The 14,382-nt window shown below is 41.4% G+C and overlaps 1 protein-coding gene across 18 annotated transcripts in view; it reads right to left on the reverse strand.

Moving 5' to 3' along the window:
- Positions 1–14,382, reverse strand: part of PRELID2 (PRELI domain containing 2) — a 336,985-nt gene that overhangs the window by 308,329 nt on the left and 14,274 nt on the right. For all 18 annotated transcript variants that reach the window (XR_006653282.2, XR_006653283.3, XM_053912680.2 and 15 more), the window contains one exon: positions 13,034–13,194. Coding sequence is in view for 16 of the 18 variants with exons in the window: in XM_053912680.2 (XP_053768655.1) it covers positions 13,034–13,194 (161 nt within the window). In the remaining 2 variants the exon portion in view is untranslated. The remainder of the gene's footprint in view (positions 1–13,033; positions 13,195–14,382) is intronic.

Genomic DNA, 14,382 nt, shown 5'->3' on the forward strand with positions numbered 1-14,382 from the left:
AGAGTGGCTGACTCTTAAAACATAGCATTTAAGAATTGATCATCAATAATAACAGATTACACTTTGAATAGCCTATTGTGGTAAAAGTATTATATTAATTTTTTATACGTATATGCCCATCAGTTAATTCTCACAACAACCTTATGAAGTTGAGAAAAAAATCTTACAGATGAAAGAAAAACTGAGGTTCAAAGAGGTGAATTTGCTAAGGTCACACAAAAATAAGTCACAGGGCCACTATCTGAACGCACCCTATTAACCTCAGATCCCTCAGACACCCTGTCCCTTCCCACAGTCCCACACCTGGAGAAGTGCCTCTCCAGCGCAGGCCTGCTGGCATAAAGTGTCACCATACCACACAGTGTGTGGACTGGTCTGACAGGCAGTGTTGGGATGGGTCTCCCATGCAAGCATTGCATTCAGGGCTGGCTCCACAGACGTGTGCTGGGGGTGGTCGTACGGGTACCACCATCAGAAGAGCTGCACGCTAAGCTGAATGCCCTGCTACCACTGTTTTGAAGTTCTTAACCATTTTTGGACAAGGGACTCTGCATTTTCATTTTGCCCTGGGTCCCGAATATTGTATAGCTGCTCCTGTCCTGATCCCATCTCAAATGTAGGCCTGTACAACACTGCCAACCGCCATATCCCTGGGGAGTTTTCTGAGATGCTTAAGAATGCAAGTTTTACACCAATCCAAAAAAACCTATGCACCCCAGTGTTCATAGCAGCACAATTTAAATAGCCAAGTACTGGAAGCAACCTAAGTGCCCCTCAGCAAATGAGTGTATCAAAAAACTATGGTACATTTACACAGTGGAATTCTATGCAGCAAAGAGAAAGAAGGAGCTTATAGCCTTTGCAACAGCATGGATGGAACTGGAAAGCAGTATGCTAAGTGAAATAAGCCAGGCGGTGAGGGACAAATACCATATGATCTCACCTTTAACTGGAACATAACCAACAAAAGGATAAAAGCAAATAAAATATAACCAGAGACATTGAAGTTAAGAACAATCTAACAATAACCAGAGTGGAGACAGGTTTTCAGGAACTACTATAAAGGACACATGGACAAAACCAAGGGGGAGGGTGGAAGCAGGGGAGGGAGGTGGGTTTGGCTGGGTAGGGGGGAGAGGTGGGTAGAAGATGCAGACAACTGTAATTGAACAACAATAAAATAATTTTAAAAATAAATAAATAAATGAGAAAAAAGAAGAATGCAAGTTTTGGTTTAACGATACCTAATAAAAGCCTCAAACACACAGGAATCCTTGGAAACAACACCAGCCTCTAATAATACTGCTTAAGCAAATAATCTTAGATGACAGCTTAGACAAGCCTATAAAGATATTCACCGCATCATTATTTATAAGAGCAAATCATGGAAAATAATGCAAATGCCCCAAAATTAGGACATTAATAAAGCACACTAAAATAATTTTATATAACAAATATATATGATCAGCCATGAAAAATCATTTACAAACATCACACATTTAATAAGGACAGTCCCAGATGTAATGACAAATAATGTAAAAGTCAGAATGCCACATACAGTATGATTTCATGTTTGTAAAAATGAGTAAATAGGGGGAGAACCAAGATGTCGGAGTAGGTAGACACACTGCACCTCCTTGCACAACCAGAACTGAAAGAAAATCAAACAGCAAGGAAGTCCGACACCAAGTAGATAAAAAAGAAACATACATCCAGACCGGTAGGAGGGGCGGAGACGGGCACCGGGGCGGAGAGGACTCGCGTGGCTATGGAGGGACACAGACTGGCGGAGTGTGGGACAAAAGGGGCAGGCAGTCTGACCACTAGCAGACCCTGCGGCCCCACATTCCCGCAGATAAACCGAGAGGGCCAGACTCAGAGTGGTGGAGAACGGGGCAGGCAGAGCAGCAGGTAGCACCCGGCACCCCACACTCATGCACAGATAAACCGGGACCAATGGTGGGGAGTGAAGCAGACCGAGTAACCCAGGGCTCCAGCTCGGGGAAATAAAGCCTCAAACCTCTGATTGAAAGCGCCCCTGGGGGTTGGGGCGGCAGCAGGAGAAACTCCCAGCCTCACAGGAGAGTTCATTGGAGAGACCCACAGGGGCCTAGGGCGTGCACAAGCCCACCCACTGGGGAACCAGCACCAGAGGGGCCCAATTTGATTGTGGGTAGCGGAGGGAGTGACTACCATCCGGTGGAGAGTGGAGCGGGTGCCAGTGCTCCCTCTTGGCCCCACCCCCACATATAGCATCACAGCACAGTGACCAGCGTTACCCCGCCCCAGTGAACACCTAAGGCTCCGCCCCTTTAAGTAACAGACATGCCAAGACAAAAAAAAAAAAAAAATGGCCCAAATGACAGAACACTTCAAAACTCCGGAAAAAATACAACTAAGCGAGGAAGAGATAGCCAACCTATCAGTTGCACAGTTCAAAACACTGGTTATTAAGACGCTCACAGAATTGGTTGAATTTGTTCGAAAACTAGATGAAAAAATGAAGCCTATGCTAAGAGAAACAAAGGAAAATGTACAGGGAACCAATAGTGATGAGAAGGAAACTGGGACTCACATCAACAGTGTGGACCAGAAGGAAGAAAGAAACATCCAACCAGAAAAGAATGAAGAAACAAGAATTCGGAAAAATGAGGAGAGGCTTAGGAACCTCCAGGACATCTTGAAACGTTCCAACATCCGAATTATAGGGGTGCCAGAAGGAGATGAGGAAGAGCAACAGATTGAAAACTTATTTGAACAAATAATGAGGGAGAACTTCCCCAGTCTGGCAAAGGAAATAGACTTCCAGGAAGTCCAGGAAGCTCAGAGAGTCCCAAAGAAGCTGGACCCAAGGAGGAACACACCAAGGCACATCATCATTACATTAGCCAAGATTAAAGAGAAGGAGAGAATCTTAGAAGCAGCAAGAGAAAAGGACACATTTGCCTACAAAGGAGTTCCCATAAGACTATCAGCTGATTTCTCAAAAGAGACCTTACAGGCAAGAGGGCCTGGAAAGTATTCCAAGTCATGAAAGACAAGGACCTACATCCAAGATTACTGTATCCAGAAAAGCTATCATTTAGAATGAAAGGGCAGATAAAGTGCTTCTCAGATAAGGCCAAGTTAAAGGAGTTCATCATCACCAAGCCCTTATATGAAATGTTAAAGGGAGTTACCTAAGAAAAAGAAGATAAAAAATATGAACAGTAAAAATGACAGCAAACTCACAGTTATTAACAACCACACCTAAAACAAAAACCAAAGCAAACTAAGCCAACGAGAACAGGAACAGAACCACAGAAATGGAGATCACATGGAGGGTTATCAAGAGGGGAGTGGGAGGGGGAGAGGGGGGGAAAGGTACAGAGAATAAGTAGCATAAATGGTAGGTAGAAAATAGACAGGGGGAAGGTAAGAATAGTATAGGAAATGTAGAAGCCAAAGAACTTATAAGTATGACCCATGGACATGAACTATAGGGGGGGAATGTGGGAGGGAGGGGGTGGGCAGAATGGAGTTGAGTGAAGGGGCGGAAATGGGACAACTGTAATAGCATAATCAATAAATATATCAAAAAATGAGTAAATAAATTATTGCAACTGCAGTGTGCTTTTACAGTGGAATGCTACAGAGCAATTGAAAAAGAACAAACTACTGACACACGTAAGTAAGATGACGCTCACAGACATGATGCAGAGCAGAAGAAAACTGAAATACAGTTTTCAGTTACAGACTATGTACAGACTATGTACAGAGGCATAGTACAGACTATGATTCCATCCTTGTGAAGATCGACCCCAGGCAGAACTAATCGATAAGGATGGAGGTCAGAATACTGGTTTCCTTTGGGGTCAGTGACTAGAAAGAGCACATATCTACAGAGGGCATGAATATATTCCATTTTTTTTCTTGCATGTGTTTTGTAACTGTTCTACCATGAACATGGAATACATGTGAAAAAAAGAGGAAGCATTAGTTTTAAATATAATAAAGAAAACTCGGAGGAAGAGTCATCCAAACTCGACCTATGCAAGGGCTGCAAGGGTTTTCCTAACTTCAGACATGAGGCTGCTGAGTCCTCCAGAGCAAGAGGGGGAGAACTGAGCAGAACTAGCGAGAAAGGAGCACCTCAGTTCCTCTCAATGCTACAAGCCTCTAGAGGTCAGACACATGTTAAATACAGCAGCCTCCACTTCCAGCACAGAAAATGTCTCAAAATGTAGCTGTAAATGCAAACCACCTGTAAGTGCAAATCAAAACCTGACAGTTTTATTTTCCATCTCTTTGCTTAGCTACTAATGTTAGTCTGGCTTAGAAAGATGGCCATCAAGCTCCCAGGTGCAGATTCTCAACCTGATGGAGGAGTCAGAGCCTTAGTGATGGCAGACTGTCACCGGGTTCCTGCCTATTGTCTCATGGCCTTTATGTTATTCTGCATGATATCCACACTTGGTTGATGAAATATGACAATTTTTAATACCCAAACATTTTACTTACTACAGATGCTGGAAACTAAAGAAAAGAAATTAAACTAGCATCTGCTGCATCAAAGAACACAACACAATTTTGACACTAATCCAACTTAACTCTCCCTTCCTCATCCCTTCCACCAATTCCTCTCTTGCATAAATTCAACAGGGCCCTCATCTGAATTTGGCTAAACTTTTCAACAGGGTGTTTCTGCTGAAAAATGTTCACCGTTTCTTGGGGAGCCAGATGATCGACTGGTCATGCTTTATGAGAGTAGCAGGGATGTTGCACAAAAGACAGAGCTCCAGAGGGCTGCCAGCTGGATGTTTGCGCACTACTGGGACCACAGGATGCTGACTGCTTCACAGGGGCATTCAAATCAAGCTGCTCAAAAGCTTTACCTGGAGGAGTTTTTTAAAACATTCATTTGCAGAAATAGCCAAAGCCCACAAACCTAGAATCATCTACAGGCTTAACCTCCCCCCTGAACCCTGCACTAACACACAACTTAAAACCAAGGGTACAGGAGGATGGAAAATAAATCCATAGGCATTCACTAAACTAGTTCAAAAGCCCTTACTTGTAAATGGCACAGAATATTCTCTGGGCTAAACATCATCATTTCCAGTTCAATCATCACCTTCATTTTCAATAAAACAGCTTACTCCATTTTTCAAAGTTAGTACTTTAAGGGCTCCCCCCCTCTTTGAACACAGCATTTATATTCACCATTAATTCCAAGAACAACTTTCATTTATCTAGTGCCTTATACACTCCAAGTACACAGCATCCCCATTTATCTTATTAACCCTTCATATCACACTGTGTGGGAGCTTGGGCCATCGTTATCCCTTTTCCTAGATGGGGACCACTACATGGAATTTCCTACCCAATACTGTCAGACTTCCCCAATTCTCACTTGCCCCTCCTGCTGGTTCTATCCCTTTTCACTTCCCTCCCTTCATCCCCATTTCAGCCTACGGAAAGCACTATCTGCAACCCCTTGAGAAGACTGTCCTTTATCATCCATTCCACAAATGGCCACGAGGCCTCCTCTGTAAGCCAAGCACAGGGCCGGACGCCAGAGGCACAGGTGCAGCAGAACAGAAAACAGAGGAGACCTGTGATGGAAACATGAACATAAAAGGCAAGTAAGTATCTTTGGGAGAGCAGTCTTGTTGAGCCAAAAAGAAGGCTCCTGCCCAGATGTCATATTTACATGGAGAAGGCCTTGATGCCTGGTTTTCTGTCATTGGCAGTAATTGTTCTGTCATTGGCAGTAATCTGTAATTGTTTGATCACCCACTGGTACATGGGAAATCCAGGTCAATGTCAGTGCAGGGAGTCATGTTTTGGGACAAATGCAGTGATATTTATTCAGGCTATTAGGTAACTATACCTTCTAGCTTTTTATCACTAGGATTAGAGATTAGAAATAATACCTAAGTAAAGTTAACAGAGCCAGAATATTTTAATACTGCAGGGCAAGCAAGTTTGGAGGTCACTGCAAAGGCCAGCGCTGAACACATGGAAGTCAGTGAAATGTTAGATTTGCTGCTGGAAACAAATAAAAGATTTTGGAGCAAGGAAAGAAAATGGACACATGAAGAAAAAATGCCCAAAAATTAGTTCCTTGAAACATGCAAATTATACTATTTGTGATTCACCAGATGAAAATTTCAGACTTGGAATGTTTTAATACAGGAGTTGAAAAGTAAAAAATTAAAAACATTATACACCTTACTCATAGAATGAAGACTATTCAGATGAGTAGCTTCAATTATAAGGAACATTTATAAGAACTAACAACAGCTGCTCATCCCATTAATTTAATCTGTGTGTAAAGATTGACTTTGGCTTGTTTCTTTCAACACATCCCAGGAGAAAATTTTTTGATATTTTATAAAAGTTGAATCACCATATCAGATGTGATTAATACACACTCTACTAGGCTGGGCACTTTTAAATCTCAGAAGTCTGACCTGTAAGGGTCAGTGGATAGGCAGAAACTCTCAGACGTGGGAAGGTGAAGACATGAGGATGCTCGATGCCGAGAATGGAAGAATGACCTTGTTACTCAAAAGCAAAAAAATCCAGTTCTGCAACATCATAAAGAGTGAGTGCCCACTGATGGTGATAACTTAAACCTTGCTCCAAGATAAAAGAGATATTATTACTTATCACAAAAACACAAACCACTAGAGTGAAAGAGCAAAGTCCAAAAAAAAACTTTTACAAGATGATTATCTTTTAGAATTACTTTACTTGAATAAGGTAAATGCCCATTATGAAAAACAAATCAAATGCATATCAGTTATATTCCCACACAGTGCAATAAAAAAGAAGGAAGAGAACCAGAAACTAACAAATAAATGTATTTTAAAGAGCAGAAGCAAACCGCAGATCATAAGAAATGAATACGCTTATCTCAGAATGGAAGGTTCCGGAGGACAGAAACCATGATTTTTCATTCTGAGAAATCTAAAACAATATACTCCATTCTAGACCTTCAAAAGAAAGGGCCTGTGTCCTGCTCGACACATTAAATAAAGCCTACTCCTACAAGAGCTGATTTTTCAGTTTTTATTTTTTTATTTCTATTTTCTGATCGAGCACAAGCATCCAAGGGAACATCATGCATCAGCCTTGTGCCTCTGACTCTGGAAACTCAGGCAGCTCCTCAGAGCACCGAGCATGATGCCTGGGTCTGCAGCAGCCACCGCCGCCGCACGGACCAAGAAGAAAACTCAAACACAGGCGAATCCAGTCCCTGCCAAATGTGTGTATGGACCCCGGGTGCTGTCTCTCCAGTGCTCAAATCTCACTCAGGAACTAACATAGAAGGGATCCTCCTCCCATGACCCGAGAACTGAAGAGCTCTGATCTCCAGAGGTGGTGTGCTGAATGAACTCAAAATCACAGCACGGAATATCTTCCTGCAACCCAATGGCAAACAGCTATAAACACTGTTTCTATATTAAGCTAATACAGGCTGAAGATTAGAGTCGTGTGGATTTTTAAGGTTCTGATGATAACAACAATAAAGGCAATAACACTAAACATTAACATTTGTTGACCACTATGAGCAGGCACTGTTCTAAGCTCCCCACAGGCATTATCTACTTGATTGTCACAAGGGCCCTCTGAGGCAGGCATTCTATCCCCTTCACACTGACGAGGAAACTGAGGCTTAAAGAAGTGAAGTAAACTGTGGGCTTCCAAGCCAAGATCTAGTCCGTTTCCACAGCCCAGGACAGGAGAGCCTGTATGGTCAAGAGGAGTCAGGTGGGCTGCGTGAATACAGCAGATCTGTAGACTGGTGGACAAACGAGCCAGGTATGGAAAGACAAGACACTGAGAAGCTACTTTAGCTCCTGCTGGCTTCCCAGCTCCCAGTTCCTCTCCCCCAGGAGGCCCACTCACAGGTACAGAGGTATCCCCATATTCATTGGCAGTGGTAAGTTTGTGTTACTTCCAAAGCATAACAAAGACAAGAGGCAGCACAGCAGAAAGGAAAAGGGTGTGCAGTGTTTCCTCCTTGCTAATGGCCTCCAATTATTTTTGTACAAGTGTCCATCCCTCTGCCATGCAGCCCTTTGGTTTCAAGGGGAACCGACCCAACCCCCAGCTCTGGGGGCCGATCTGGACTGGTCAGGGCCAATCAGCCCCTATCAGTCCTCTGATCCCCTTTAATGGTCCAGGAAGGGGCAGTTGACAAGTTGACTTAAACAGATTTAGAGGCAGGACTTTGATTGGGAGACAGGCTCTCTCCCTCCCACATGCCCCTTTTCCTCACTAACGGTAGACAAAGAAGTATGATAACCCTAGTTGCCACTGGCAGCATGAGGAAACCCAACTTGAAAAACAATTGATACACAGGGGCTCTGGAACCACAGGGCACCTTGTTATGAGATAATACAGTTCCTCTCTGACAGGAAGGGCAGGGTTATTGCCAATAGCAGGGATTCTGGAGCCAAACTACCTAGGTTTGAATCTGGCTCTGACACTTAGTGGTCATCTTACCTTGTACAAGTTACTTCAGTTTGTAACCTGAGGATGATAACAGTTCCAATGGCATAAGGTTCTTGTGAAGATTAAATAAATCTATACCCATATACATGCAGGTGTGTGTGTGTATAAACACACACATACATATATCAAGCACTTAAAACAGTGCCTGGCACACAGCAAACATATGTAAGTGCCAGCTGGCACTGCCTGAGCCAGGAATTCTGTGACTGGCACTGAAAGGCAGACTGACTGATAGGGCAGAAGGGACAGAATAAGTGCAGGAGGGCTTCTCTGGGGCACGGAGTGCCAAGCTGGGCTCCGGAAAAGTGGGATGAAAGTGGAAAACTTCACATCAACTCCATCTCCCAAAAAGGATATAAACTCCACTTCCTAAAAACTGAAGGAAGAAAATGCCCAGTGAAGTCAATACAGGAAGAAAGCACATTAGAAAACTGTTGAATGATGACAGAGATGGGGGAAGGCTGAGGGGCTCTTGAGTAAGGAGGTGCCGAGATGGTGTCAGCAGGAAGCCCAAGCTGGGTCTGTGCACAGAGACACAGAGCGAGGCACAGTCGGAGTCCACAGGAAGCCCACTGCGAGCTTGTCTCGGAAGTGAAGACAGGCCGTGCTCAAAGACAGGATGACGTCTGGTTTCCCATCACACCCATACCTGCTAACCAACACATAGTGCCCAGGTCTAATTTTAGACTCAGCAGCCATGACAGATGTTTTTTTTCTTTTAAACAAATTGTCCATATTTCATCTCCGGGTGCCATGCCTAGCCATTACTCTCATGTTCCCTGAAGAAGGAGGGAATGAAAATAATCATGTATCCTTTCTTTGCTGTCCCCCCAAGATTACCTCACTCAGAACACCTGCCTAAATGCCTTTCTAAATCCATGTCAAAAGCTAAGAAAATATAAGTTTCCTAGAGTCTGGCTCACAGATCTCATCACAGCATCCCTTGCTCAGAAACCGTGTGGCTACATGTTGCTAAAAGGACAAAACCCACCATTCATATGTAACCTGGAATCCAAAGCACCCTACAGTTTGCTATAAATCCATTCTTTAGAAAAGTCCCTATGGCTCCCAACTTCCATGACAACTGGATTCACATCTTGGCAACTCACTGACTCTATCATCTTGAACGAGTTATTTAACCTAAGCTTCAAAATACTGCCGGTGAAGAATCTAGCTTTGACCTTGACATAGCAGGTGTCAATAAATATCGGCCTACTGTGTCAGGAATCTGAAAGTGAGTGTGCTGGAGAGGACAAGAAGATAACAAACCACATAAAAAAGAAAGGTGTAATCGGTCACATCTTTCTATAGAGGAATCTGGAAATACGTATAAGATAAAATGCACATAACCTTTGACTCAGAAATCCCATTTTGCTCCATCTACTGTAAAAGGTCATTGAATAAGTGGGAAAATGTGTAATCATGGGGATTTCATCACAGCATTGCTTGTAATACCTAAAAACCTAAAAGCCTATTAGGAATGAGCTGAGAAAATCACATGCACTATTGCTAAGTGATGAAAATTATTTCTTTGTGTTCCAGAACTGTTTAATATTTCTTACAAAATGCATGTATCATTTTTTCCAGAATAAGAGTTTTAAAGAATAAGATTGAAAAAATATGCAAAGGAAAAAGATCCTGAAGGATATCTTCCCTAGACTTTGAGAGCCAATTATTTTATATCTCGTGATGAAGGTCTGGTTCAGCTTTTCAGGCTTGCCAATGGCCAGGATAACTGAGAAAATTGAGGCTGAAGCAAAGTACATGAAATGAAAGACTTTTGTGTTTTTTGCGTAAAATGAGACAATTCTGTCCTACTTCTATATACAAAAAAATTAAAAGGCTCTATTCTCTGGCTATGCTTAATCCCAAATATGTAGGTTCTATGTGAGGTTCTTGTCAGGAGGGAGACTGAGGAAAAAAAAACTAGTGGGCTGTTCAAAGCAAACCCATCAGATGTGATTAAGACTTGGCATTCACACCCATTCAGTGCACAGCATTCTGGAATTATCATGGTATATCTAGAACTGTGGGGAGCAGTAATGATCTGGACAAGTGACAGAGCTTTAGAATGGATTTAAGATTTTCGGTTTTTAGTTATTTGGATTTGAGGGTCTTAATATTTCCATTAAAATGATAGGTACACAATTTTAAAAAATTTTAAACCATACAGGACAATACCAAAAAACACAGTAAATTATCCTCTGAAGTCACAGTTCACAGTAACAATCACCATTCACATTTGGGGCTTATTATATTTTGCTTGTATTTTAAGCCTATCTCAAAATAATTAATCACTTCTCATTCATTATATTGGCAAAATGGAAAAGTATGTTAACATTAAGTGCTGGCAATATTGTAGGAAGATAAATGCTCATGTACCGTTGATGAGAGTATACATGAATGTATTAACACATTGGAGGAAATTTGACAGAATTTGTACGAACTAAAAATGTGCGTGTCCCAAGAACACACCATACAGCTTTCTTTTACTGAGATATAACTCACATACCATAAAATTCACCCAGTGGTTCTAGTTTATTCACAGAATTATACAACCACCAACACTAGTTCCAGAACATTTCATCACCCAAAAAGAAACCCCATACCCATTCAAAGTCATTCCCTACTCTCCTCACTTCCTTGTTCAGAGTAGGATCTACTTTCTATCCCTATGCATTTGCCTGCTCTGGACATTTCAGATAAAATGACTCATAAAATATTTGGACATTTGTAACTAGCTTCTTTTACTTGGCATAATGTTTTCAAGTTTCATCCATGTTGTAACATGAATCATTACTCCATTTCCTTTTATGGCTGAATGACACCCCATTGTACGAGTGTGCCACATTTGTTTGTATTTCATCAGTTGGTGGGCATCTGGCTTGTTTTCACATTCTTCCTATAATGAATAATGGTGCTATGGACATAGACAAGTTTTTCTGTGGACATGTTTTCAACACAATGTAGAAATGCTGGGTCAACTGGTAAACTCTCTGTTTAACTTTTTGAGGCACTGACAAACTGTTCTCTACAGAAGCTGGGCTTTCCCAGCAGTATGTGCGGGGTCCAGCTTGTCCACATCCTCTCCAACACTTGGTATCGTGTGCCTCTCGGTACAGCCATCTTAGCACGTTTGAAGTGGTATCTCATTGTGGTTCAATTTGCATCTTCCTAATGACTAATGACATTGAGCATATTTTCAGATGCTTATTGGCCATCTGTATAGGTTTTTGGAAAATATCTACTCAAAATTTTGCTCATCTTTTCATTGGGTTGTCTTTTTAATTATTAAGTTGTAATAGTCCTTTACATATGATAGATACTAGACCCTTATCTGATATAAACTTTGCAAATATTTTCTCACATTCTCTGGATTGCTTTTCTCATCTTCTTGACAGTATCATTTGAAGCACAAAAGTGTTAAATTTTGATGCAATTCATTTTACCTATTTTTGTTTTGTTGTTTGGGCTTTTTGTTGTCATATCTAAGAAACCACCGTCTAATCCAAGATTACAAAGATTTATGCCTATGTTTTCTCCTAAGAGTTGTACAGTCTTAACTCTTTCATTTAGGTCTTTGACCCATTTTGACTTAACTTTGTATTTGGTGTGAGGTAGACATCCAACTTTATTCTTTTGTTTGTGAATATTCAATTGTGCCAGCACCATTTGTTGAAAAAAATATTCTTTCCCCACTGAATTGTCTTGACATATAACATTTAAAAATATACCTCCAATGACCTAGAGCTTGATTGTGGCAGGGGTTACACATCTGTATAGATCTTTGTCAAAACTCATAGAACTGTACACTAAGAAGAATAAAATTTTATTATATGTAAATAATACCTCAATAAACTTGAGAGTTAAAAATTCACTTCAGAGAAACATTCATGTAGCACTTATGAGGATCACATGCCTTACCAATATCGCAGAGCTGTTTGTAATAAAAAGAAACCGAAAACTGCCAGAACGTTTGTCAAAAAGAAAAAAGCTAAATAAAGTAATAGTATGATCATAAGGTTGAAGTTGATACAACAGTTCAAAGGAATATGCTATATTTTATACATATAATGGATAAAGTTTAGAAATGTTCTATTAAGCAAAAAAAAGTAAGGGCACAATGATTCACACAGAATGAAATTATGTATATGTAAAATCATCCACAAAACCACAGTATACAGGCTCTGTGAGTACACATGTAAGTACCTGAAAGTATCTCTTAAAAGTCTAGAAAAATACTGAGCACAGTGATACCACTCGTTGCCTCTGGGGAAGGCAAAAAACATCAGGATGTAATAGGGTGGCCAGAAAGGCACTGAACGCTATCATTTTCCCTCCAAAGGGAAATCTATTCATTAATTACTCATGTGGTTAAACATTAATAATATGTAATTTATGTGAGTTGTAAACAGAGGTTAAAAGGATGAAATCACAGCTTTTTAATACATGTGTGCATTTGTGCATCCCTACACCCACCCTATGTGTACACACACATCTTCGCAAACACACACAGAGGTGACCTTACCAATTTGGATTCTCCATACTTTCCCGAAAGACAGACTCTTCCTTCATGGATGCATACTGGGTCCACGTAAGGCATTGACTCCGTATAGCCATGTTTCTCTCCTGAGGATTGAGCCACGACTCCTCTTCTAACTGGATATCGGGCACCTTTAAAATGCTCACCTGTCCAACAGAGGGAGGAGGGCTTTCTCAGTCTAGGAAGAGCAGGCTACGTGAGGGTTGTGCCCAGAAGAGCTTTCAGTCTTGGATAATTAAGAGGACAAGTGATCCTGATACATGGATGAAGGCTCACCAACGGCTCTAAGTCCTTCATAATCAAGCATGCTGCGACCTTACTAAATACTGGTGAGGACGTGCAGACAGCCCAGGATTTATGCAGGCTGCACAGTCCCTGGCCTGAGCTCCCTAACTGCTAAACACTAAGCAAATTACTGCCTCCTCCAGGCCTCCTCCAGGGCTGGTTTATGGCCTTCTTAAATCGATGGATTCTAATTGGGCCCACTTACGGGCTCACGTGCATGACGACAGCAGGTAAAATATTTCCTTCATTTTAAACTCTGTTCAATACCTAGAAACATATGCTTTCCTAGGTGGAAGAGACATGGAAAACAACAAAGGCAGAATCGTAGAAGTCAGAGGTGTCCTTAAATTATTTAAGAATTAAGATAACAACACAAAGTGGAATGCCTTCTAAATAATAGATTCAAGGCATGTAGATAGGGCAAAGCAGGCAGGGTACACACTCCATGGAAAACGCCCAAAATAATTTGCTGCCCATATTGCCACACATTTTACCATCTGAAAAATAAAAGAAAGTTCCTTTTAATTGTCCTAACACCTCTCTTTCCATTCAAGAATGTGGCAGCATCTTAGTTCATGATAAAGAAGTGACAGAAGCCGCCACTTATTCTACAAACAGCTCAGTGATGTAATTTGCAAGCTAATAGGCAGGAGCCCAGCTGGGTTCCACATCACAGGCAGAATCACTTCCGGATTGATAGAATCATCTGAGACATTTTTAAAAGTGTGAATCAGGATGGTCTCCTCTTATTTCCTAATGATTCTAAGCAATGTGATTAAAAATTTCCACTTACCTTGTCCCCAGCAATCACCAGGTGTGCTGAAGGATTTCAAAGAGAGAAAACAATTTGCCATTGTGAAGATTTAGTGAGTAATGCCATTGCTTCGCAGAAACATACACAAAAGGGCTTACAGAGAGCACTGAGAACATTATACTCCCCAAAATAATGGTTCTCTGACAGTGAAATAGAAACGGAAGCTTTAATCTCCCTTACTAAAGATCTCACTAAATATTTACCATCTGATTATTCTTACCTAAGGGTCATATCT

This window comes from Desmodus rotundus, chromosome 10 (assembly GCF_022682495.2).
Source record: "Desmodus rotundus isolate HL8 chromosome 10, HLdesRot8A.1, whole genome shotgun sequence".
Lineage (NCBI taxonomy): Eukaryota > Metazoa > Chordata > Mammalia > Chiroptera > Phyllostomidae > Desmodus > Desmodus rotundus.